Raw genomic sequence first — 27,008 nt, forward strand, 5'->3', positions numbered from 1 at the left:
CCACGAAGCCGGCTGGCTGGCTGGTAACCGAGGTTACCCAAAGGAGAGCCTCTACTTCCAAGTTTCCCGGGACAGGAAGTGCCCCTGGCACGAGGACAGGGCACGGCGTGACGCCCTCAGGGCCGCTTCTCGTGGCAGGTGCCCCTCCATCCTGGTTCAGTGTGGGACGCTACCGCCAACCCCCGCTAGGCTCCAGGTAGCACACGCTGGCTGTGTCGGTTTCGGAGGGCGCATGCGCTGGCGCGGTGGCTGTTTCCCGGCGACCCCGCCGCCGGCTTGTGGACACGCGTCCTCGCAGCCTGGCTGGATCGCGCGCGCGCGCTCGGGAGGCGGGGGTTTGGGGGGAGGCGTGTGCAGGGAAGGGGAGCGCGGGCCGCGCATGCGCATGCGCAGCGGCAAGCGGCGGCGCGAGCCGAGCTGGGAGATGGCGGCGGCGGCGGCGCCGAGCGTGTGAGCAGCCGCCCGGGAGCCGCCGGCCCGGGCCCAGCACGACCCCGACCCCGCCCGCCCGCCCGCCATGGGCAACGAGGCCAGCCTGGAGGGCGGCGCTGGCGACGGGCCACTGCCGCCCGGAGGCCCGGGCCCTGGCCCCGGCCCCGGCCCCGGCCCCGGCGCAGGGAAGCCGCCTTCAGCACCTGCTGGCGGCGGACAGCTCCCCGCTGCTGGCGCGGCGAGGACGACCGCAGGACCACCGGGCCCAAGTCCTGGCCCAGGCCCCGGCCCGGGCCCTGGCCCAGGTCCCGGAAGGTAAGCGCGCGTCGTGGCGCCCGGAGTGGTGGGGGGGGGGGGGGGGGTAGCTGCAGCTTGAGTTCGGGGCCGGAGCCCGCGACCCCTCGATGTAGTCTGGACAGCGAGGTTCGGACGTCCGGCCACACTTTGAACCCAGTCAGATTGTCGTGAGTCTGGTGGTCGCGGGAAGTGGCCCTCCTTTTCAATCCGCCCTGCCTTGGTAAGGCAGGATGGTGAGTGAGCGCAGGGTCAGTCGGGGCCTGCAGACCATGACTCCGTCACGAACCCCAAATTTGCTTCCCCCCAACGCTGGGCTCAGGAGGGGCTTATGTAACCTCAGCCTAGTCCCTCTGCACTGGCGAGCAGTGGGATGGAAAACGTCCTCCTTGTCTGCTGGTGTCTGCATGTGTCCATTGTGTTGGGCCAAGGAAAGAGCACAATGGGAGTGGCTGGCTGTCAGGGAAGATAAGTGTCACTGCGAGAAACAGAGAGATAAGGAAATAGTTGAACCATGAACTTGGTCATGCGCTTTTCTCAGGCATTTAGTCACCATAATCACCTTTGGAGGAAGGAAAAATGCCACCAGACACCAAAAAGTACTTATTTAGGCTCAAAATACAAACAGGGTCATGTGCTTTCACCAAGGTTTAGTGAAACACTCTGGGGGTGAGGCAAAAATGCTATTGAATCATCTATCACCAAATACGTTCCTGTTGCCTTATGATTTCCATTACCACCTCAAAACCAGGGAAAAACGGAAACCCACATAGAATGCTTTCAACAGAACATATCTGATCAAATACTGTGAAACCAGCTTGTTTAAAATGTATGCCAACTGAAGTCCTACAAAAACACTCAAGTGATAGTGAATGCAGTGGAAGGGAATGCCAATATATGATAGATTGATTAGTAGACTGAAAACTCAGGAAAGATACAAAGAGACAACAGGGTAAAATGGAAGGCATTATCTTTCCACCAAATGGGACTAGGGAGTAGAAAAACCTGGGGTAGGGGGTGGGGGGTGCCGTGCTTCTGGCTCCATGAGAGTCTGCTGATAATTTTGCCTTGGCTTTTCTGTGTGGGAACACATAAACTGTGAGGGAGCATAATTTTTGATTCTTTGGCTGCCCAACTGTGCCTCTCATGTGTTTATTTCCTCAGAAGTCATTTCTTAGACAACTAATCGTAATGAAAGGGTCTTAATAGCCTGAAACCTGACACAGACAGGCCAGCCTGTGAGCACCCCCTTTAAAGGGGAAATTTGCCCATTTTACATTAGCTATTACAGTAATGCAGTTGGTTAGCATATGGTTCTTAGCACTGCAAATACTGTCCATTTTGCTGCGTGTTGAGCTGCTGTTTGAGTTTCAGCTTGAGGGAGCCTCACCCAGGCTATAGAGCTCTCTGTCCAAGGGAAGGCGTCTCCAGATGAATGGAAAAACACCTTGTTATTGGTAGTTCTCTGTATGGGGAATTTGACGTTTCTCTTCTGGTAACCAAACAGGATGCTCTGTTTATAGTTTATCTGATGTTGCAGAGCCAAGCATATGAGATTTTGGAAAGATCTGGGCAGCTCAGAAGGACGGGAAGGAGGCTGGTGTCTACTCCTCCAATTCCTTTCATTTCTATCCCATCTGTGCATTCTGGGGAACCATGGGCTCCTGCTCCATTTAGCAGTCACATAATATTGCTCCTGGCTGTGGGCAAGGTTCACACATGGGCCTGTGGTGCTAAGGTCCTATGGCTGTCAAGCTCAGGGCAAGCTGGCTACTTGTCACCAAAGCTCAGGTGACCAAAGCCCCTTAGGAGACAGGATATACTGCTCCAGCTGATATTCAGCTTGTTACAGAATCTGAGATGAGTGGCACCTCCATGGTATGTCTCTCCTTCAGCATTAGAATGGCTTCTACTTCTCACTAGAGCGTCTCAGGTACCTGATGCCAAATTTAGCATGTTCTGTTCAGAGATGCTGCTGAATAGATTGGCCCATTGATGAAGAAAAAGCCCCGTGGCATAGGCTTTTGGGCATTCAGGAAAGAGCAGCGGCATAGTTTCAAGCAAGCTTGTGAATTTGAGGGGTGGGAAGCTTCATAGAGGTAGGTGGAGGGTCACATAAGGGGGAAATCATTTTGCTAACCCCACAGGGGAATGGAACTGAGGTTCTGGGGAAGTTGATTCCTGGCTCTTTCCTGTTGCATTATCACCCCTTACTACCCCAGAATTAGTCTTTTCATCCTCATACTGAGCTGACTTGGGCGCTGTGAGGGCACAGTTCCACCAATTATGATGGAAGAGCCTGATTTGAATGCTGTTAAGTAGCAGCACCACCACACCCACAGTGCTGCCTCTTAGCCCATTTCGATGATATGGCATTTTGGGCATCGGATAGTTCCTCAAGGCCAGGGGCTCTCTGTTTCTGGTCTCAGGGTCACATGTACAGTTATATAGCTTGTGCCTTTCTCAAGAAGTGCCAAATCAGGGAAGGCTGAATTCTATCTCAAACTCTACTCTCTGAGCTGTATGCCCTGGTGTGGGCTTCATCCTCCTAGAGAAAAAGACCCTTATCACTCATTCATTCATTCACTTATTTTTATGCCTGTTGTACAGTGAAGTGCTCAGATTGATGGGATTTAATATATATATATATATATATATATACCCATGACACACCACCAGTTCAAGATGAAACTTTATCAATACCCCAGAAAGCATCTTTTATTTTTTTATTAAAAAAAATTTTTTTTTAACATTTATTTATTTTTGAGACAGAGAGAGACAGAGCATGAATGGGGGAGGGTCAGAGAGAGGGAGACACAGAATCTGAAAAAGGCTCCAGGCTCTGAGCTGTCAGCACAGAGCCTGACGCGGGACTCAAACTCATGGACCGCGAGATGGTGACCTGAGCCGAAGTTGGCCGCTTAACCGACTGAGCCACCCAGGCGCCCCCAGAAAGCATCTTTAAAAAAAATTGCACAAAGGAGCCACATAAACCAGTGGCAACCTGTGTAATCTATACCAGCCCTGTGGACTTTACATGTTCTGACATTTGCAAATTGATCTTCACTCAATACAGCCAAGGTGTATTTACTAGTATCAAGAGCAAGCACTGTTCTGGGCTTTGTGGAGGGTCTGGAAGGGTATACGATGCTCCCCTGTCCTCTAGCACCTCACAGTCTGGTTGGTCAGACAGCTCTCGAAGAGCCAAATCATGGAGTCTCAGTCTGAGCAGCTCAGACTGAGAAGGCTCGGTGTCCGAGCAGCTCAGTGTCTGAGAAATGCCAAATAGACAGTGTTTATAGAAGGGTTGTCAAGTGAGAAGAGCCGAGAGGCAGAGCCAAGTCTCAAAGGAGAAATCTAAGGCATGCTGGAAAAATGGTGGGGTTATGAGAGATGGAGAGAAGGAGACAGCATGAAGAGTGTGGTCTACATAGGCTGGAACAGTGAGAATGGGGCCAAGGGCAGGAGTGTGGAGGAGAGCTGGGGCAAACCAGGTGAGGTGCTTTTCTCTCATTACCCGTCAAAATCCATGATCAATGCCCAGGTTGCCTCTCACTCACTTCCAGCTCAAATATTGTAGAGACATCTTTAATCAAAGGCAGCTGGCACACAGAACTTGCCCGTGGGCTGGAAGGTGAATGAGGCTGCTCTGAGAACCACATCCTGAATTCCTTTCTCAAAATGGGTTTGTCATAATTCTATCTCAATAAGAAAATAAAAATAAAAAGTTTGTCAGGTACAGTATATCTGGTCTGGGATTAACCAGACTTGTTATACTATATCAGCTAACAGTGAGTCTCTAGTAAAATCTGGGACTAATTTGTAAGGATGAAATGAAAGGATATAATTCCCAGGTTTAGAAATAATGGCCCTTTGTCATTTAGAGATCACGTTTGGCCCCAGGGCTGGATTCTCATGGAGGCATGCCATGGGGATTATACTAAAGTGACCTAACATCTGAATGGTGATGATGTCAAAATTTCACCCAAAGGGGCAACCATTTTTCATCTTTTGTCAGGGAGAAAGGAGCAGCTTTGAAAATATAGCTTTTCCCAGCATTAGTAAGACCAATAAATTGCTGCTAAAAAAAAAAAAAAAAAGTTGGGGAAGAAAGGCCATCTGTTTTCTTTTTAACTTTTTATTATGGAAAATTTCAAATCTACATAAAAGTTGAGAGAATAAGCTAATGAACTCTCATGTTCCCGTTGCCCAGCCACAGTTATCACCAACTCATGGCTAGTCAAGTTTGTATCTTCTTCACCTGCCATCCCCCATGGAGGCCATTTCCAGACATCTTAATATTTCATCTTCTATGTTTCAGTGTCTATTTCTAAGAAATAAGGGCTTTGTGTGAACATTACCACAACACCATGATTGCATCCAAACAGGGTAACAATTTCTTCTTTTTTTTTTAATTTTAATATTTAAAAAATTTTTTTTAAGTTTACTTATTTTGAGAGAGAGAGAGAGAGAGAATCCCCAGCAGGCTCTGCACTGTTAGCACAAAGCCTGACATGGGGCCTGAACCCACGAATCATGAGCTCTTGACTGAAGTCAAAGTCAAGAGTCAGGCACTTAACCGACTAAGCCACCCAGGCGCCCCTGAATTTTATTTTTTTTAAAGTAATCTCTGCACCCTTTGTGGGGCTTTAACTCACGACCCCCAGATCAAGAGATATATGCTTTACCAACTGAGCCAGTCAGATGCCCAATAACAGTCCCTTCTTCATCTCAGCAAATATCCAGTCAGGGTTCAGGTTTTCTGATTATCTTATGAATTTATTTTTCCAGTTGGTTTGTTTGAATTGTGATCTAAATAGGGTCTACACATTGCATTTGTTTGATACATTTCTTGAGTTTCTTTAAATCTGTAGATGCCATTTTCTTTTTTCCCCCTTGCAGTTTATGATTGGAGAACTGTCATTTGTCCTTTGTTTCTCACATTCTGGGTTATGCTGATTGTGTCTCTGTGGTGTCATTTGAGATATCCCTCTGTCCCATATTTTTACTGTAAGCTGGGATTGTATCTAGAAGCCATTCAGATTCTAATTTCATTCTTTTGGCCACGAAATTCTAGCTTTTTTATTTTATTTTTACTTAATTTTATTTTATTTGAGAAAGAGAGAGAGGGAGAGAGAGAGAGAGAGACAGCACAAGTCAGGGAGAGGGGCATAGGGAGAGGAAGAGAGTATCTTAAGCAGGCTCCATGCTCAGCTCTGAGCCTGATGCACAGCTCAGTCCCTCAATCCTGGGATCATGACCTGAGCTGAAATCAAGAGTCAGATGTTCAACTGACTGAGCCTCCCAGGCATCTCGAAATTCTAGCTTTCAAAAAAAATTTTTTAACGTTTTTTATTTGCTTTTGAGAGACAGAGACAGAGCGTGAGCAGGGGAGGGGCAGAGAGAGATGGAGACAGAATCTGAAGCAGGCTCCAGGCTCTGAGCTGTCAGCACAGAGCCCAACGTGGGGCTTGAACCCACAAACCATGAGATCATGACCTGAGTTGAAGTTGGACACTTAACTTACTGAGCCACCCAGGTGCCCCTAGCTTTTTAAAAAAGAGTTTGTTGAGGTCTTTAGACATGAAGGGTCTAGAGCCAGACCTTGGACTAGTTTGGGAGCCAAAGAATGTTGCAATGGGTCACTTTTCTGTTCTTTTTTTCTAAAGTTCTCCTTTCTCTTAGTAAGTTTGGTTCTGAGTTTAAGAAGGCAAAGCTTTCAGAGCCTGTGGGTCATGCCTTTACACCCAGCTATGGGGAGCCCTCACTGTATATTTAAGTAGTAGGCTGCTAGGATATAGGGTTTGGGGCTTCAATAAACCCTCTCTCTTCTCAGAGGTCCTGCACGTCTCAATAGTGCCCTTTCTTCCCATTAGTGATGGAAGTGGGGAGAGACAGGCCCTTCCATGTGTGGGCTATTTGAGGGGAAATCTGTTCCTGGAAGCTGTAGCCCATGTGCAGCAGGCTGGGGCTGACTGGGGAGGTAGGTTGGCAAAACTGTCACAACGGTTATAACTACTCTTACTGGATGTCTGCTTCACCATGGACATTCTGCTCAGTGTTTTGCACACACCTGTTCCTCACTCCACCTGCCTGGCCATTCAGTTCCTGTAGGCCCCGTCTGTCCAGGTCTTACTCATCCTTCCTGCCTGGGGACTCACTTTTTACAATGGTGAAAAGGTAGCTGAGACCTGCATGCCTACAGCAAGGGCCAAGTGTCACTTTAGGACTTGAGGCCCTCCTGGTGAGCTGGGACAATCTAGCCATATGGGGACTCCTGCCTGGGCCTCTCGGTTGGTGCCAGGGGTATGTCACACTGGCATTGATATTTCATTGCTTGCTTAGGCTCCTTTCCAGCCTTGAGGACCCTCTCTTCCAGTCACCAGCGTAGTGGTGGAAGCTGGTCATAGCTGGGGAATGACTTGGAACCATGGCCTCTGGGGTTGTACCTGTGGTAGGGTAGATGGAATTCTGGTGTCCCACTCTCTGTGGTTCCCTTCCTGCAGATGGGGCCTCTGGTGGGTGTCTCTTGCCCCGTGGCATGCCCTCAGCTCATAAGTCATATACATTAGGTTCTGGTCATCTGTGCCTGTGGGATGGAACTGGTAAGCGTGCACCCTGATTCATCTGTGCTGTACTTTGAGCTCCAGGCTGGTCACAGCCCTGCTCTGATCTCCCCATCTGTTCTTTGCTCTTATGGGCATCTAGGCTTCTTAAGAGAGCTTTGCTTTAGAAGAGACCCCTTACCTGGTACCCCCACTTCTTTCTAGCAAGAAGGTCACATGGAGGCATATTAGGAGCCTCTAGAGAACTCTAGGTCACCCTGGGATCAAATCCAGAACTGTTTGGGCAGGCTGGCTGCCCCTGAAATGTGTGGGGCTGCTGTTAGGGCCCAAGGTGAATTTTCCCTGAGGGGAAGTAGAAAGGTTAGCTTCTGGGTCTTGGCCCCAACCATTGAGGAGATCAAAAGCCTCAGCAGCATCTCAGACAAGGATCACCCAGAGGTGATTTCCAGGACCCAGTCCAGTGGACTGCCCCTGGACCCAGAGTTGCTCTCCAGTGCCATTGGCTCAGGGAGGGAGGTATCCTTTCCCAGGATTCTGGAAGAATCAGTAAGGCATTTGGGTGCTTTGGAAGAAAAGGGGGTAAGGAAATTCCCTGATAGTCACACCTGTAAATTTGACACATTTGTAATGTATCAGGTAGGTAATATGGGTTGTCTGCCTTTTTTGTACATGGGGGTAGTTGTGAGAGTTTCTACAATTAAGTTCTACTTAGCAATAGGAGGATTTTATTTATTTATTTATTTGTTTGTTTGTTTGTTTGTTTGTTTGTGTTCAGAGAGAGAGGGAGCAAGTGCAAGCAGGGAAGAGACAGAGGGAGAGGGAGAGAGACACTCTTAAGCAGGCTCCACACTCAGTGAGAAGGTGGACGCAGGGCTCGATCTCATGACCGGGAGATCATGACCTGAGTGGAAATCAAGAGTTGGACGCTTAACCAACTGAGCCACCCAGGCACCCCAGTAATAGGAGGATTTTAAAGTGAAAAATGTGGGGTGCCTGGGTGGCTCAGTCAGTTAAGTGTCCAACTTTGGCTTATGTCACAATCTCGCGGTTTGTGAGTTCAAGCCCCATGTCGGGCTCTGTGCTGACAGCTCAGAACCTGGAGCCTGCTTTGGATTCTGTGTCTCCCTCTCTCTCTGTCCCCCCCCCCCCCACTCATGCTCTGTCTCTCTCTCTCAAAAATAAATAAATAAACATTTAAAAATTTAACAAAAATAAAGTGAAAAAAATATTTTAAAGGAGACTTCATACCCAACATGGGGCTTGAACTCACGACCCTGAGATTAATAGTCGCATGTTCTACCAACTGAGCCAGCCAGGCCCCCCTTACAGTGAAATTTTATCCATGTATTTAGGAAACTGTTCGCTGAATACCTACTAGATGCTTAGCCCTGGGTGAAATGTGAGGAACAAAGGAAGGAGCATGAAATGGGCTGTACCCTCAAGGAGCTTCCAATCTGGTGGGAGAGAAAGAGGCACTTGTTTCGATTTTTACCCTGAACTTCCTTAAATTAGAGTTTGCTCCTGCTTTTTCTTTGTCTCACAGAGGTAAGATAAATGAGCGCATGATTAGAAGGGGTTGGATTATTTCATATTCTAAAATAGTAGAGCATATATTTGTATGGTATTTTACAGCTTACAAAACACATTCACAACATTAACTTATTCTGTTGGGAACTCCAGAGGCCTAATATGAGAGATTTAGAAGAACAGCCAGCTAGCTGACTTTAGCAAACTGAAATGCCATACACCAAGCACAGCTGGAGAACTGCATCACTTCCTTGCCTCCTGCTCCGAGAAGATGGAAAATTTAGCAAGAGGATGGGGAGGGCTTTGAGGATGAGAAGAGGATCAGGAAGTAGGACATTTGAACAAAGGACAGCATAGGGTGGGGTGGGGAATGAAGAATACTGGAAGCCTCCTGGGTAGGGGTCAGAAACTCAGGTTTTAATCAATCTTGACATTGCCCCAATCTGGCCGTACATATAGTAGGTCCTCACTATTTCTCATCTGTAAAAGGAGAGATTTAACTAGATGTTCTCCAAGGTCCCCTCCATCTCTGACAGCTTATTTTTGTTAGATGAGTAAGAAGGAAGGGTGATGCTTCCTGCTGTTCCTCAGCCCCACTGTGGAGAGAAAATAGGTACATCGTGCAGCCTTTAGGTTAATTAGAAGAGATTTAAATGAAGAGGTTGGCTCTTCCTCCATGCTCCAAAGATCTTTCAGGGTGGACAAGATGACCTTACAATCAAGCCTGGAGCCAGAAGAGGGACTGGCTGGTGCCTTGCACAGGAAGGGATTCTTGAAAAGCTACTGGCTTCCTTCTATTGGGTTGGCCGGCAAGTCAGCCAGGCTCCTACCTGGGCCTGCGGAGCCTGATGCAGGCTCCATGTTTCCAGCCATGCATGGCTGCTTGCCTCCTGAGTGTTGTTCCATCCATATCCCTCAGGTGCACTGGCACCTGGTTTGCCCCCTCCAGTGGGCAGTTGTATAGAGTCCTCCATTTGGAGGTGATGGACGTGGTGCTCTCTGCGGTTTCTCCTGCAGCTCTATAGGTTCTGTGGGCTCAGGCCAGGTCTCCACCAACATCAAGGTCTGACATATGAGGCCACTTCCTTCAGGAGCATGGTTTAGCTTCAGCGGGTGTTGTGTTTGCTCTGCCCTCCTTTTATTTTGAGCATCTAATCCAACCCCTCGTGGATGCCAACATGTCTGCTTCCATGTTCTCTGAAGGCAGGAGCTCTGCCTTGGTGTGAACACCCAGTGATCAGTGGCCTCTGGCCCCTTCTAGGCAGATGACTCCATTGTTGGAAAGTTCTTTTGGTTTGTCTGAAATGGGCTTCCTTACACCTCCTGTCTCTTGGCCTGGCCCTGCCCTCTGGCACAGCCAGCTTATCTGCTCGCAGGTTTAGGAGGAGCTCACTATGCTCTCACCTTCTCAACTCTGAGGTTCTTCTCTATACTTGACTTCTCTAGCTCCTGTGCTGGGATGTGATTCTGGGACCCTTGCCGACCTGGGATGTCCTGCCCAAGGCTCTCAACATCTTGAAGACAGGGAGGTTCAGAGAACAGGACCCAGGGCTCAGTATGTCACATGGACTGAGTGACACCATCTGAAGGATGACTAGCCTTCACTTGCCAGCCTAAGAACACCATCATCCACCTTCCTGAGTGCTCTCTAGCACTACACCCCACACTTGGTCCAGCCTCATGCTGGGCATCTCAACATGAAGGCTGAGTTCCCTCCATCTGGGGCTTGTGCAACCTGAGTGTGAATCTGTGGGGGCCTGCATGGGTCCCTGCTATGTCTTCTTTCACTGTACTTGGAGATCCCTTCCAATCTAGTGAGACCCTTTGGATCCTGACTCTGTCTCCTGAAATAAGGGTAATAACTAAGACAGTGTACTTGTTTTAGGAATGTTGCTGGGAGAACTTCTCCCCTTTTATGGCCTTGTGAGCCCACTTTCCAAATCCCTGTATCTAACTTTGAGTGGCCAGTGTTAAGCCCTCCAGGCCAAAACCTTGCCAGCTCTGGTTTGAGGTGGTGTCAGCTGAAGGTAGTGGTAGAGCTGGGTTGGACTGGAGAGGCAACCACCCCTTGCACTCTAGCCATGGAATCCTCTGTGCACTGCAGAGGAAACTCTTTTGCGGGCCTGTTCTTCTCTGGTCAGCCATGTCATTCTGGCCTCTTTTTGGGGTACACTGGCCTTTGGCTCTTTAGGGTAGATGTCCTTAGGAACAGTAAACACTCTGCAAATGAAAATTGTAAGCACATGTAAAAGGAGAAAAGATGGTATGTACGGTGAACCTCTTCCTGTAAACCCATCACCCAACTTCAACCATGATCAGTGTTTTGCTATCTTGTTTCATCTATATTTCTCCAGCTTTCTTTTTTTAGACTGGATTATGTTCTTTCTTTCTTTCTTTCTTTCTTTCTTTCTTCCTTCCTTCCTTCCTTCCTTCCTTCCTTCCTTCCTTCCTTTCTCCCTCTCCCTCCCTTGTTCCCTCTCTTCCTTCCTTCCCTCACTTTATTCCCTTCCTTCCTTCCTTTTTCATTTATTTAAATCCAAGCCAGTTAACATATAGTGTAATATTGGTTTCAGGAACAGAATATAGTGATTCATTACTTGCATGTAACACCCAGTGCTCATCCCAGCAAGTGCCCTCCTTAATGCCCATCCCCCATTTAGCCCATCCCCCTACCCACCTCCCCTCCAGCAACCCTCAGTTTGTTCTGTATTTAAGTCTTTCTTATGGTTTGCCTCCCTTTCTGTTTTTATCTTATTTTTCCTTCCCTTCCCCTGTGTTCATCTGTTTTGTTTCTTAAATTCCACCCAAGTGAAATCATATATTTGTCTTTCTCTGACTGACTTATTTCACTTAGCATAATAGACTGTAATTCCGTCCATGTTGTTACAAATGGCAAGATTTCATTCTTTTTGATTGCTGAGTAATAGTCCATTGTATGTATATACCACATCTTCTTTATCCATTCATCAGTCAATGGACATTTGGGCTCTTTCCATTATTTGGCTATTGTTGATAGTGTTGCTATAAACATTGGGGTGCAGGTGCCCCTTCAAATCAGCATTTTTGTATCCATTTTTTTTTTTGAGAGAGAGAGAGAGAGTTTATTTTTGAGAGAGAGGGAGAGAAACAGAGTGTGAGTGGGGCAGGAGCAGAGAGAGAGAGGTAGACACAGAATCTGAAGCAGGCTCCAGGCTCCGAGCGGTCAGCACAGAGCCCGATGCAGGGCTCGAACTCACAAATCGTGAGATCATGATCTGAGCCAAAGTCAGCTACTTAACTGATTGAGGCACCCAGATACCCCTCTTTAATTAAACAAAAATTTTTTAATGTTTATTTATTTTTGAGGGACAGAGACAGAGAGAGACAAAGCATGAACAGGAGAGGGGCAGAGAGAGAGGGAGACACAGAATCTATCAGCCCAAAGCCCGACGCAGGACTCAAACTCATGAACTGTGAGATTATGACCTGAGATGAAGTTGGACAATTACCCAACTGAGCCATCCAGGCACCCCAACATTTTTGCATCCTTTAGATAAATACTTAATAGTGCAGTTTCTGGGTTGTAGGGTAGTTCTATTTTTAATTAAAAAAATTTTTTTAAATATTTATTTATTTTTGAAAGTGAGAGACAGAATGTGAATGCGTGAGGGACAGAGAAGGAGGGAGACACAGAATCTGAAGCAGGCTCCAGACTCCAAGCTGTCAGCACAGAGCCCGACGTGGGGCTTGAACTGTGAGATCATGACCTGAGCTGAAGTCAAGAGTCAGACACTTAACCGACTGAGCCACCCAGGTGCCCCTCTATTTTTGATTTTTTGAAGAACCTCCATAATTTTCCAGGGTGGCTGCAGCAATTTGTATTCCTACCAACAGTGCAAAAGTGTTTCCTTTTCTAGACTGGAGTATTTTCTTTTTTCTTTTTTTAATGTTTTTATTTATATTTGAGAGAGAGTGAGAAAGAAAGTGCACGTGTGCACACAAGAGAGCTGGGGAGGGGCAGAGAGAGAGAGAATCTGAAGCAGGCTCTGCATTGACGACAGAGAGCCTGATACAGGGCTCAAACTCAGGAACCATGAGATCATTTCCTGAGCCAAAGTTGGATGCTTAACAGACTGAGCCATCTAGGCACCCCTGGAGTATTTTCAATCAAAATACAATATCATTTCACTCATAAATACTTTAGGATGTACCTCTAGTTAAGAGCTGTTTTTATTTTAATCCAATGACATTATCACAGCTAACAAAGTTGACTATAATTTCTTATATAACTTAATACTGAATCCATGTTCAATTTTACTTGAGTATCTCAAAAATGGCTTTTTAGGGTTGTTTTGTTCAAATCAAGATCCAAACAAACATTGCATATATATAGAATATTATACATATACATACACACATGTATATGTAATGTATATATGTATATTGGTTTCAAAATAATAATAATATATATATTTTAACTAACAATAATACTAGTGAATGTAATTTAAGATTTCCTTGTGGTTTCGTTTGTCCTTAGTTTATTTCTTTTCAGGGATGTGTAGTCCAAATTCTGTGTTTTAGTGTTAGTAGAAATAACTCTTCTCAGTGAGGTTATGCCATTAAGAAGATATGCAGTTAAGCTCTTTTTTTCCAGTTTGTGTTCAGTTTGTAAGGGTTGCTTTTTGATCACTTATCTGTTGCTATGATCATACTGCACAGTAAATCAGCCAACACTCAGCGGCTTCAAACAGCAATTTTTTATTCTCACTCGTGCATCTGCATGCTGGCTAGAATTCACTGATCTAGGCTGGGCTCTGGGCTTCAGTTGAGTCCAGGTCTGCTCCACATTTTCTTCCTGTGGTGATGACAGACATGCAAGAGGGCATGCCTAACCACACACACACACACACACACACACGCACACACATGCACACACACACACACACACACACTTCAGACCTCTGCTTAAAATGACACACCTGCTAACATTACTTTAGTCAAAGCAACTCATTCTTTTTAAGTGTTCTTTATTTATTTTGAGAGAGAGAGCGAGCATGAGCAGGGGATGGGCAGAAAGAGAAAGAGAGAGAGAGAGAGAGAGAGAGAATCCCAAGTAGGCTCTGCACTGACAGAGTGGGGCTTGAACCCAGGAACCATGCGATAATGACTTGAGGCAAAACCAAGAGTTGACTGAGCCATCCATGTGCCCCACAGCAATTCATATTTAAGCCCAGAGTTAAGGGGTAGTCTTGCAGTTACTATGACTATATAAGAAATTACCCTAAAGCTTAGTGGCATCAAACAACCACTATTGCGTTCATAGACTCTATAGGTCAGGAACTCAGGCAGGGCACATAGGATGGCTTATTTCTGCTCCACAGTATCTGGAGCTTCAGCTAAGAAGACTCAAAGGCTGGGGGAATGGAATCATCTGAATTGTCTTCCTCACTTACAATCTTAGAGTTGATTCTTGCTAGTAGCTGGGAGCCTCAGTGCTTCTCCACATGGGCTAGTTTCAGTTTCCTCTCAACATGGTTTCTGGGTTTCAGGGTTGTCCTAAGACAAAGAGAGAGAGAGAGAGAGGAAACCAACTGGAGGATGTACTGCCTTTTATGATTAGTCTCAAGAGACACATTTATTGTTATTTTTGCCACATTCTATTCATTGAGATGGTTCTAAAGTCCTATCCAATTTTTAAAAAAAGTTTTTGATGTTTATTCATTTTTGAGAGAGAGAGACACAAAGTGTGAGCAGGGGAGGGGCAGAGAGAGAGGGAGACTCAGAATCCAAAGAAGGCTCCAGGCTCTGAGCTGTCAGCGCAGAGCCTGATGTGGGGCCTGAACCCACGAGTCATGAGATCATGACCTGAGCCGAAGTCGGATGCCCAACCGACTGAGCCACCCAGACGCCCCAAGTTCTATCCAATTTTGAGAGGAGGAGATATCGGCTCCAGCTCTTGACTGGGAATTTCCAGTTTCTAAAAGAGCTTGTGGGACTGGAAATCTTGTGGAGGCCATTTTTGGAAAATAGAGTCTGTCACATTCTGGAAAAATATACTTCACCCTTAGTGGGCAGAATTGCAAAGTCACATGGCAAAGAGCAGAAATCGGCTGAGAACAACAGTGCCATCTACCATATTTTTTCTTTCTAATTTAATTTTTTTTAACTGTGTAAAACTTTCATGTGATTTCAAATAAACCAAATGTACCCAGAAACCAAATGTATCTAGTTCTATCTTGTTCTTTTCCACCTTGTTTTCTTCCTTCTCTGATAAGAATTCACCTTTATCAGTTATTTTTCCATTGTTCCCTTTTGAAAATATAAGGAAAATACACACTTATTTACCTCTCTCTCTCTATATATATGTGTGTGTGTGTGTGTGTATATATATATATATATATATATATACACACACATATATATATACACATATACATACATATATATATAGTAGCAAACTTTGAACCCAGTTCTGAAAAATTTTTTTCCACATAATATATTCTGAAGATCACCCTGTAGCAGAATGGAGAAATCTTCCTGATTGCTTTTCTTTTTTCTTTTGCATCTGCACAGTGCTCTATCACGTGAGTGTGCCATAGCTGATGTATGGATATTGGCCTGTGGCCAGACTTTGCTCTTACAAGTAGCACCACATTGAGGGACCTGGTGTATGTGTCATTTTGTATTTTTACTGGTGTATCTGTGGAGTAATGTATCCATGGGATGATCTCCCAGTGTATCTTATGGGATATTTTGTATTTTTCCCAGGGTATCTCTGGGTTGGTTTCCTATGAGATGCTGAAACAAGATGGTAAATGCACATTTTGCTATGTATGCCAAACCTGAGGGGGAAGGGTAGAGGTGGGGTGCTAGTGAGGGGCTTGGACAGTGTTCAGGTATGAGAGGATGGTCACTGGACCAGGATGGGGGGGGGTGGCAGGCAGTAAGGAGAGGGAGAAAGAGCTAAAAAGTGCTCAACTTCTGAATATATGCTGAATGTAGAGCCAGAGGCATGCTGAACGGCTGGGTTTGACGAGTTAGAGAAAGAGGAGTCAGGAAGACCCCTGAGTTCCGGCCTGAGCATGTGGTGTACACGGGGGACAACTGGATGGGGCCTAAGAGGAGGAGTTCGTTCCTGGACAAGTTGTGTTTTAGAGACACCCAAATGAGATATTACGTAGGCAACTGAATATTCAAGTCTGGGCTGGGAAAATAAAGTAGCACCTCACATGCAAATGCATTAATATTAATGCCACTGGTTTCTACAAGTACGCTGAGAAAGAGATAAGGAGGAGGAAAAAATTGAGGCAATACCGGGGTTACAAGAGGGCAAGTCAAGTACATTGAATGTAACAAATTTTTATCAAATGAAATGCCGGAAATGAGAGCACTCAACATGAGGCCCGGTATTAATTACCAACTGGTTGCCCGGTCCCTGCCCGGCCCTGAAGGTATAAAGGTGAACAGGTAGATTACCATCCCTATTTCCTACTACAGAGCATACTTGAATTAAACTTGATTAAGGGTTTGGTCCTTGCCCTCTGGGAGCTCTGATTGAATATGGGGATGCCTGGGGGGCTCAGAGGAACCACGGTGGTCCATCTTTCTCATCTTCACATATAGCTGCTAAAACATACGGAATTTGGGCCTGAAACTGGAGAGTTCACTTGAAAGGGCTGGCCCATCCCAGAGGTTTTCAGCCTAGGGGTTTCAGCCCACACCACCAGAGCCATAGAAAACACCTGCTTGCAATGGAGTGTCATTTTGCCTCTTAAACCGCATTTGTGTTCATGAAACTCCAGGAATTTTGGGCAGTGGTGTGGGACAGGGTTCCCTTGGTAGATTTTGGGGATTGGGAAGAGGGCAGGAGGGAGGGAGCTTCAGGTCTCAGGCTGCTGGTCGTGAGTGGTGATCTGCCAGTGGGCACCCAGGGCAGAGACATCAGTGTGACTCTGAGATGTGTATTTATTTGGGCCCAGGGCTCTGGAGGCAGGCTGTGACACACAGAGCTGGCTCAGAAGCCAGTGGACTGGAGTGGGGCTTTCCCAGGGTCCAGGGGCCCTGCTTCCCTCGTGTACTGAAAGCAGTTTTACAAATAATAGTGCTTAGTGCTGACTGCCAGGGGCAGAGGGGTTTCCTGCCAGGATGCTTTTGGGCCTGTGATGCAGGCCGAGCCTATGGAAGGAGGGCAGCCTGCTCTAGGTGCTCCCGACAGGCCAGGTCTGCCACACTGTCCCCTACCCTTCCCCTAACTCCCCTGCTTTGTCAGGGTATATAGTGGAGCCCACCCAAGGGTTCCTGCTCTCATTGGTACTTGACATCTCCTTGGCCACAGTTTCTGCACTGTTCCTACCCAGGCGCTCAGTCAGGCATGATGAGCCCTGGGAAATCCATCTAGGGCTCCAGGGACAGGTGTCACACAACCGTCTCCTGAATGTTGAGTGAGGAAAGGGAAAATGTTCTCCCTGTCCTCAAGTGGGAAAGCCTGGTGGGGACTCTTGGGGGTGACACTGCCCCCTTTCAATTACCAAGACCCTGGCTTACTGCTCTGGGTCTGCCTAGTGGTGCTGAGAACCTGTTTTCAGAGGCACGAAGAAAGAAGAAACTAGAAGCTTTGCCCTTTGGGAAAACATCTTTTGTTCCCTGTACTTCCTTATGAGCACTTACTCTGGGATTCCCAGGCCTGTGAAATGGAGGGGCAGTGACCCCAGAAGTAATCAAGGCTAAACCTCCTGGCAAAGTTTTCAGGGGACATGGGCCCTAGTTAGGCTCCTCCAGCTTCCTTTCCCTTAGTCGCTGCTGGTAGCTCCGGAAAAAACAAGCCGTTCCGATAAAGGCAAGCATTGCTTTTGAAAAGATAGTAATTGATAGTAATTAGTAGTAATTGATTTTGCTTATACAGTGATTTCCCCTCTGTGTAGCTCTGGCCAATAGAGGGTCAGGAACACTGGTGGGGGATAGAAAGACTGAGGCCAGAGAGGTTCTTTCTAAGAACCTCATAGCAAGGCCTGGCAGGACCGGGAGGAGGGATCTGGGTTTCCCAGCCCTGGCCTCTGCTTGGTGGATCACCCTGGCCACTTTGAGATGAGGAAACTTTCATGTATTCAGTGAAAAGATTGGACATCTGATGTGAAGACCGGTCTACTTGGCACCATCCCTGCCCCTGGATAGAGTGGGCTGCTGCTGGGGAGCGGTTGTCCCCAACAAATTAATTTCTCCAAAGACCCTGCTTTATCCCCAGAGAAGGATTTCCTTCCCAAAGATGCACACTCATTGTTTGAGAGTGTTGTTTCTTTGTCCAGCATCTTTGTTCACTGTTCATTTTTGTACAGCGTGTTCATTCAACAAGCACTCCCTAGTCCTGCTGTGGAGCAGGGTCTGTGCAGATGCTGAGTTCACAGAGGAAATGCAGTCGCTGGCCTGAGTGGATCCCGCAGTCTAGGTGAGCAGGAAGGGCTCACCCAAAGCCACCAAAAGGAGCACCAAAACCTCTCTGGTATCCCCAACCCCTTCATGTTGTAGGGAGTTGCCCAGAACTTCAGATGATGGCTGCTTGTCCACACATGCACACACATGCACACACACATACACACACACACACATACACACACCCAGACACCCTGATTCCTTCTGGGGCTTCAGGGACAAGCTAATGGTCCAATCCTTTTTTTTTTTTTTTTAATTTTTAAAGTTTTATTTATTTAAGTAATCTCTGCACCCAGTGTGGGGCTCGAACTCATAACCTTGAGATCAAGAGTTGCATGCTCTTCCAACTGAGCCAGCCAGGTGCCCCCAATGGACATTTCCCTGTTTGAGCTGCCTACACCTCCCTGTGGACTTCTCATCACACTTCTCTTCTGCAAACTCCCTTCCTGGCTTCTGTAGCACTTCCTTGTTTACTTGTTGGTCTCCTCTGTGACACCCTTGCCCTGCCTACCTGAGGTTCCCAGGACTCAGTCCTGAGCCATGTTTCTTCTCCCTCTCACAGGGCCCACCCAGGGCTTCTGCATGACAAGTGCTGCCTGCTGACAGCTCCCTAAACCCTCTCCAGCTCATTGTGTCCACTTTCCAGTGGGAGCCTCCATATGGGCACCCCTAGCCATGTCCTATGCACGGTACCACACCTCCCTGCTCTCCTCTCCCCTTTGGCTGGAATAGGACTTAACGTTGGGTTTGTAGGTTCTCTTTTTTTGGGAAAACCTGAACCCATACAAAAATGGAATTAATCTGTCATAAAGTATTTTTTTGAAGACAGGAATGTTGATGATTTTCTTTGGTGTCCACAAAAGATCTCAAAATCTTTTCTTTGGGAATGGAGCCTCTTCCCAGACTCAGGCCTGGAGTCCCTAGGGCCATGAGGCCAGTGGGAGCAGCTGAGCAGGGTGTGGATGCTCAAAGACCCCATTGGTCTGGCTAAATTCGCCAAGGGAGGGGAATCATGGGGTGGGGGAGATACTGGAGGTGAATTAGGGAGTGGGAGCAGGAAAGCCTGCATGTGGTGGCTTCCCTCAGATGACCATGACACCCTGATCACAGTGCTAACTGCATTGTTGCTTAGCATGACAGGGGAGAAAGTTTACTGTGTTCTCATCCCAGACTAGATCACAGAGGTGCCCTGGGCCACTGAATACCCAGCAGGGAGGGGCATAGTGGGGACCCCACGAATGGTGATGGACACTTAGCTGTGACTTTGGGAAGGAGTATTGCTTGGAGGTGGGGCCCCACCCCTCTTTGGGTCCTGTTACACCATGTGCTTCTCAGTGGTCTTGCCCAAGCAGGACTCTGATTGCCATTGAGTCTTGTTCTTTGTCTTTGTTCCCATGCTCTTTTCTTGGCATTGTTTTTTGTTTTTTTTTTTTAATTTTTACTGTTTATTCATTTTTGAAAGAGAGATACAGACAGACAGAGTGTGAGTGGGGGAGGGGCAGAGAGAGAGGGAGAGACACAGAATCTGAAGCAGGCTCCAGGCTCTGAGCTGTCAGCACAGAGCTTGATGCAGGGCTCAAACCCACGAACCATGAGATCAGGACCCGAGCCGAAGTTGGATGCTTAACCAACTGAGCCACCCAGTTGCCCCTCTTGGCATTGTTGTTTTTACATTACTCTCCTGACTTCTGATATGTTTAGGCACTTTTCAATTTTAACTATATTGATGAGACCCTTCTGGAATTTTTTAAAAAATGTTTTTTACTTATTTTTGAGACAGAGAGAGACAGCATGAGTAGGGGAGGGTCAGAGAGAGAGGCAGACACAGAATCTGAAGCAGGCTCCAGGCTCTGAGCTGTCAGCACAGAGCCCGGTGCAGGGCTCAAACTCACAGATTGTGAGATCATGCCCTGAGCCCAAGTCGGATGCTCAACCGACTGAGCCACCTAGGTGCCCCCCTTCTGGAATTTTTTTAGAAGTCTTTATTTACTTATTAAGTAATTTCTACACTCATCGTGGGGCTTGAACTCATGACCCCCAGGATCAAGAGTCTCATACTCTTCTGACTGAGTCAGCCAGGCACCTGTGGAATTTTTAAAAATTATACACCCAGACATAAGCATATTATTGATGTGAATATTTAAACAATCCAGTCATTGAGTAAAACTTCTATTTTCCCCTATCTTTCCTTGCATTATTACTTTTCTATGCATATTTCTAAGATCTTCCTCCATGTACATCCCTGAATCTATTGTGTACTTACACACAAACTTTGTTTTAGTAGCTCAGTTTTATTTTCTGTATTAACAAAAATTTAATCATCAAACAAAACTTGTAGACCCTGAGTGCCCCAGGGCCATTACAGTCAAAATATTAGGTCACAATAATAAAGTAGCAACTACTCCAGAAATCCAGTGCTCTGGGGAGGAGTGTGCTGCCTAGGAGGGGACACAAAGTTAGGCTTAGCCCCCTTTCCCCTGCTGAGGGTTAATGAAAGATGGGGGCACAAAATTCTGCTAGGTCTGCACCACCAGAGGAAGCTGGCCAAAACAGGAGGGGATGGAAATTCAGAGTTAGCCAGGGTCTTCAGCAGTCAGATAGCCAGGACACTGCTGTTCAAGTTGAACAATTCCTCCTCCTCTTCTTCTTCCTCCTCCTCCCCCTCCCCCTCCTCCTCCTCCTCTTCCTCCTCCTGCTTCCTCTCCTTCTTCTCCTCCTCTTCCTCCTCCTCCTTCTTCTCCTTCTTCCTCTTCTTCCTCCTCCTCTCTTCCTCCTCCTCTCCTCCTCCTCCTCTCCTCCTCCTCTCTTCCTCCTCCTCTCCTCCTCCTCTCCTCCTCCTTCTCCTCCTCCTCTCTTCCTCTTCTTCCTCCTCCTCCTCCTCCTCCTCTTCCTTCTTCTCCTCCTTCTCTTCCTCCTGCTTCTCCTCCTCCCTCTCCTCCTTCTCCTTCTACTCCTTTTCCTCCTCCTCCTCCTCCTCCTCCTCCTCCTCCTCCTCCTTCTTCTTCTTCTCCTTCTTCTTCCCCTTCTTCTTCTCCTTCTCCTTCTCCTCCTCCTCCTCCTCCTCCTCCTCCTCCTCCTCCTCCTCCTCCTCTTTCCCTTTGTCCTTCCCCTTCCCTTTTTCCCTTTCCTTCTTTTTACATTGAACTCCTTCTTATCTGGCCCTTGGAGTTCAGCCTTTAGGGTCAGAGACTGGACAGCAATCTCTGTCTTCATGGGTAATAGGAAAGGCATGATGAGGGTGAATTGGAGCAGTGGGTTACCCGGACCTCTAGCTGATGGGCACTGCTTCTCTTTCAGGCCCTGGTGCATGGGGTGCCTGCTGGATCTGGGGAGTACCACTGATTGTGGCATCTTCTCTTATGACGCTGGGGTCTCTGGTATCCCTTGGGCTACCAGGGGCACTGGGGTCCCCAGGGCCACCTGGCCTGCCCTATCTGTTGGTGTCATCTGCTACACCCACTGCACTGGCTGGGGCACTTGTGCCTTCCTTAGCTGCACTCATAGCTCCTCCACCATCCGCCTTAGACCCCATCGTGAATCCGCCCATCCTCTCTACTGGCTGCCGAAGGACTGACACATACTTTTTAAAAAAAAATGGGATCACATTGAATACATTGTTTTAAAGCCAGCTTTTTTCACAGAACAACATAGGGAAACATTTCCCCCTACTCTCCCACTTCTCAAAGAATCAGGAGTTTTGGGTCCCACATGACTTTTTGTCACCTTGTCACTTCTTGAATTGGAGCAATCCATAGTGCCTTTTGGAGGCTTTTGTCCACTCCTGTGTCTCAGGCATATCTCCAGGCAAGCTACCAGACCCTTTGTCATAGCTGGACACCTACTTGCTTAACCTTTGAGGGGAACTGAACTGAAGCAGCACCCTGCAGGGTAGGATACCGGCTTTGTCCCCGAGGCTCTGCCTCTGAACTTCAGAGAGTTTCCTCTGAAGGTTCTGGTCTTTCTGGCCAGGGCCATCTCCTGTATGCAGGCGTCTATGCAGAATTCCTTTTTCTTCCCCTGTATGTGGTATGAATTCACGTTTCTTTATTTATAACTTCTTCAGATTGCATTGCTTAGATTCCCAGTCATCTGAGCAGAAGACTGCATAGCGTGGCCACTTGCAGCATGAGGAATCATCTGTGGTTGGCATCTTACCTTTCCTCTTGGTTCCAGATGGTGCCCTATATTAGAACACACTGACTATATGCCCCTCCAGAGGCTCAACCCCAAATCTGAAGGGGGGTGGACCCCATCTCTCTGTCCTCTTCCTTACTATGGGTTTGGTGTTTGAAATTTGAAGGTTTTTTTCTAGCGCGACCCAGCTCCACCTTGAATCAGACCTCCACTTCAGGGCAGGATAGTGCTTGGAGTCATTCATTCATTCAGTGAATATTTACTGAGCACATACCACATGCCAAGTACTATTGTAGGCAATCCTCACTGTTGGCTACTGATCATGTCCTGCTCCCAAATTTCTTTTTTGTTTTACCGGTCTTCCCGCTGCTTGTGGAAGACTTTTGCCTCTAAATTTGCCCTAAGTACATGATTGTGAATTTCCAACCAATCAAATCACAAGAATTTTCCCCTGGGTTTTTACTCAAGGTCTACCCTATTAGGTAGGAACGTTTTAATCTCCTATGAAATGCCAAATGCCTAGGAGTCATGTTTTCTAGGGACTGGCTTTGGTGTGTTTCTGAGGAGGCACTTAGTTTTATAGGGTTAGGGGCGTGAGAGCAGGGCTTGGGACTCATAAGTGCCCAGGTCAGTTCCTAGACTCACTGCCCATTCTTCTAGCTCCTTTTAGTGGCTTTGTTTCTTTAATCTCTAGTTTTCAAATTTGAAAAAAATGGAAATGATAAGAGCACCTACCCTGCATGGTTGGTAGGAGGTTGATTATGTGAAGAGGGAACCTGGCACGTAGAGTGAGCTGAGGACACAGTAGGTAGCTGCTGGGGGTGATGGTGTTACTGTTTTGACTCCCAGGAACAAAAGGCATTGAAATCATTAACTATTTCTTCAACCAAAGTTTTAATATATATTTATGCCACTTTTTATTTTTTAATTTTATGAATGCATAATACATTAGCACAGAAGTACAAGCTTACAGTTTAGAAATGGTTATTGCATATTTGAGAGTACAGGTCCAGATGTAATTTTTAAACTTTTTTTTTGAGATATAATTCACATACCATAAAATTCACCCATTTAAAGTGTATCATTCCCTGGGCTTTATTTATTTATTTTTTTAATTTTTTTAATGTTTATTTATTTTTGACACAGAGAGAGACAGAGCATGAACGAGGGAGGGTCAGAGAGAGAGGGAGACACAGAATCTGAAACAGGGTCCAGGCTCTGAGTTGTCAGCACAGAGCCCAATGCGGGGCTCGAACTCACGGACCCCGAGACCATGACCTGAGCCGAAGTCAGCCGCTTACCCAACTGAGCCACCCAGGCGCCCCATTCCCTGGGTTTTAGTACAGAGTTGTGTAATCTACAAAACTACAATCCAAGTTCACAATATTTTCATCACACCAAAAAGAAACCTCAAATCTATTAGCAGCCACTCTCATTCTCCACCCCCACCCCACCCCCACCCAGCTTAGGCCACGACTAATCTATTATCTGTCTCTGTCAATTTGCCTGTTGTGAACATTTCATGCAATGGAATGGTGTAATATTTTTGTGTGTGTCTGGTTTCTTTCATTTAGCATGTTTTCAAGGCTCATTCACAATGTAGAGTGTATCAGTAAATCATTCCTTTTTGTTGCCCAGTAATGTTCTATTGTATGGGTGAATGACAATTTATTCTTCAGTTCTTGTACTTTTGGGTTATTTCTACTTTTTGGCTTTGGCTCTTATAAATAATTCTACTGTGAATATTTTAGTACAGGTTTTTCTGTAGACATGTTTTAATTTCATTGGGACAGGTTCCTAGGAGTAAAATTGTTGGGTCATATGGTAACTCTGCATTTCACATGAAGAACTGGACTGTTTTCCAAAGCAACTGCACCATTTTACGTTCCAACCAACAATGAACGATGGTTCCATTTTTTTCCCATATCCTTGTCAACACTTGTCATTATCTTTCTTTTTTCTTTTAGCCATCCTATTGAGTATGAAGTGGTATCCACTGCAGTTTTGATTTGCACTTCCCTCATGAGTTGACCATATCTTCATGTGCTTATTGTCTATTTCTGGATCTTCTTTAGAGAAATATCTATTCAAATCCTATGCCTATTGGGGCGCCTGGGTGGCGCAGTCGGTTAAGCGTCCGACTTCAGCCAGGTCACGATCTCGCGGTCCGTGAGTTCGAGCCCCGCGTCAGGCTCTGGGCTGATGGCTCGGAGCCTGGAGCATGTTTCCGATTCTGTGTCTCCCTCTCTCTCTGCCCCTCCCCCGTTCATGCTCTGTCTCTCTCTGTCCCAAAAATAAAAAAAAAAAAAAAAAACAAAAAACGTTGAAAAAAAAATCCTATGCCTATTTTTGTAATCGAGTTGCCTTTTTATTGTTGAGTTGTGAAAGTTCTTTACCTTTTCTAAATAGTAGACTCTCATCAGATAATTGATTTGCAAATGTCCTCTCCTATTCTGTGGTTTGTCTTTTTACCTTGCAAATGATACATTTGCAGTACAAAAGTTTTAAATTTTTATACAGTCCAGTTTACCTTTTTTGTTGTTGTTTGTGCTTTTGGTTTCATATCTAAGAAACTATTGCCCAACCCAAAGTCACGAAGATTTACTCATGTTTTCCTCTAAGAGTTTCATAGTTTTAACACCTACATTTAGGTCAATGATCCATTTGAGTTAATTTTTTTTTTAATTTTTTTTAACATTTATTTATTTTTGAGACAGAGAGAGAGCATGAACAGGGGAGGGTCAGAGAGAGAGGGAGACACAGAATCTGAAACAGGCTCCAGGCTCTGAGCTGTCAGCACAGAGCCCGACACGGGGCTCGAACCCACGGACCGTGAGATCATGACCTTAGCCGAAGTTGGACGCTTAACCGACTGAGCCACCCAGGCGCCCCATTTGAGTTAATTTTTAAGTATGGTGTGAGCTAGGAGTCCAACTTCATTTTTTGCATGTGGATATTCAGTTGTCCCAGCACCATTTATTGAAAAGACTATTTTTTTCTCTATTTTTTCTATTGTATTTTCTTGGCATCCTTATCAATAGGAGAGGAAGAAAGATAGAGGAGCAGTCAGAACACACACACTTATCTGGAGTGCCTGGGTGGCTCAGTCCATTGAGCATCCTATTCTTAACTTCTGCTCAGGTCATGATCTCACTGCCCCCCACATCCAGTTCTGCACTAACACTGGGGAGCCTGCTCGGGATTCTCTTTCTCTGCCCCTCCCCCACATGTGCAGTGCACGCGGCAGTCTCTCTCTCTCAAATAAATAAACTTAAAAAAAAAAGAACACACACACTTATCAAGTAAGTTTGCCATCCTATATGGGCACAGTTTATGGTGTCTCAAAACAATTACAATAGTAACATCAAAGGTCACAGATCACCATAACAAATATAATAATGAAAAGTTTGAAATATCGCAAGAGTTACCAAAATGTGACACAGAGGCACAATGTGACCAAAGGCTTTGCAAAAATTGTGCCAGTAGAATTGGTCAATGCAGGGTTGCTACAAATCTTCATTTGTTAAAAAAAAAAAAAAAAAAAGGCAATACCTGTGAAGTACAATGAAATGAGGTATGCCTGTATGTAGGAAAGTGTTGTTTAATTTACATTTATTTGTGAATTCCCCCCATTTCTTTTTGTTATTGATTTCTAGCTTAATTATGTTGTGTTCAGAGAACAAACTTTGTATGATTTCAATTCTTTTGGATTTATTGAGACTTGTTTTATGGCCTTGCCTATGGTCTAACCTGTAGAATGTTCCATGTGCACTTGAGAAGAATGTACATTCTGCTGTTGTTGGGTGGAGTGTTTGATAGATGTTTGTTAGATCGAGTTGCTTTATAGTGTTGTTCAAGTCCTGTATTTTCTTGTTGATCCTTTGCCAAGTTGTTCTGTCCATTATTAATAAGTATTGGTATTGAAGTCTTCAATTATTGTTGTTGAATTTTCTATTTCTCCCTTTAATTCTGTCAGTTTATGCTTCATGTATTTTGATGCTTCATTGTTAGGTATATATTTATTTATTTATAATTGTATGTAACTATATATATTATATATTGATAATAGATAATTATAATAATTGTATATACACTTAATCTTTCTAATGAATTGGCCTTTTTCTCAATCTTTATCTTCAGTGACTTCTTTTTGTTCTAAAGTTTTGTCTGATATTAATATAGCCTCTTATGGTTGCTGTTTGCATGGTAATCTTTTAATCTTTTCCCATTAAAAAAAATTCAAACTGGGGCACCTGGGAGGTTCAGTTGGTTAAGCGTCTGACTTTGGTTCAGGTCATGATCTCATGGTTCTTGGGTTTGAGCCCCATGTCAGGCTCTGTGCTAGCAGCTCAAAGCCTGGAGCCTGCTTTGGATTCTGTTCTCCTTCACTCTCTGTTTTTCCCCTGCTCTTACTCTGTCTCTCTTGCTCTCAAAAATAAATAAAAGATTTAAAAAATTTTAAACTATTTGTACCTTTGAATCTAAAATGTGTCTCATATATAGGATTTAGTTGGATTTTTTAATCCAGTCTGAGAATCTCTGTCTTTTGGTTAGATTCTTTAATCAATTTTTATTTAAATAATGTTATTGATATGGTTGGATTTACATCTGCTAATTTGCTTTTTGTTTTCTGTTTGTCTCTTGCTTTTT

The 27,008-nt window shown here is 45.7% G+C and overlaps 1 protein-coding gene and 1 non-coding gene across 2 annotated transcripts in view; one reads left to right on the plus strand and one right to left on the minus strand.

Annotated features, from left to right (window-relative positions):
• Nucleotides 1-517: 517 nt before the first annotated feature.
• Nucleotides 518-27,008, plus strand: part of BSN (bassoon presynaptic cytomatrix protein) — a 95,218-nt gene continuing 68,727 nt past the window's right edge. The window contains exon 1 of the mRNA XM_049642224.1: nt 518-747. Coding sequence (XP_049498181.1) covers nt 518-747 — 230 coding nt within the window. The remainder of the gene's footprint in view (nt 748-27,008) is intronic.
• Nucleotides 8,538-8,610, minus strand: TRNAN-AUU (transfer RNA asparagine (anticodon AUU)). The gene has a single exon. It is a non-coding gene; the product is annotated as a tRNA-Asn (tRNA).

The sequence above is a fragment of the Panthera uncia genome, chromosome A2 (genome assembly GCF_023721935.1).
Source record: "Panthera uncia isolate 11264 chromosome A2, Puncia_PCG_1.0, whole genome shotgun sequence".
In the NCBI taxonomy this organism is placed as follows: Eukaryota; Metazoa; Chordata; class Mammalia; order Carnivora; family Felidae; genus Panthera; species Panthera uncia.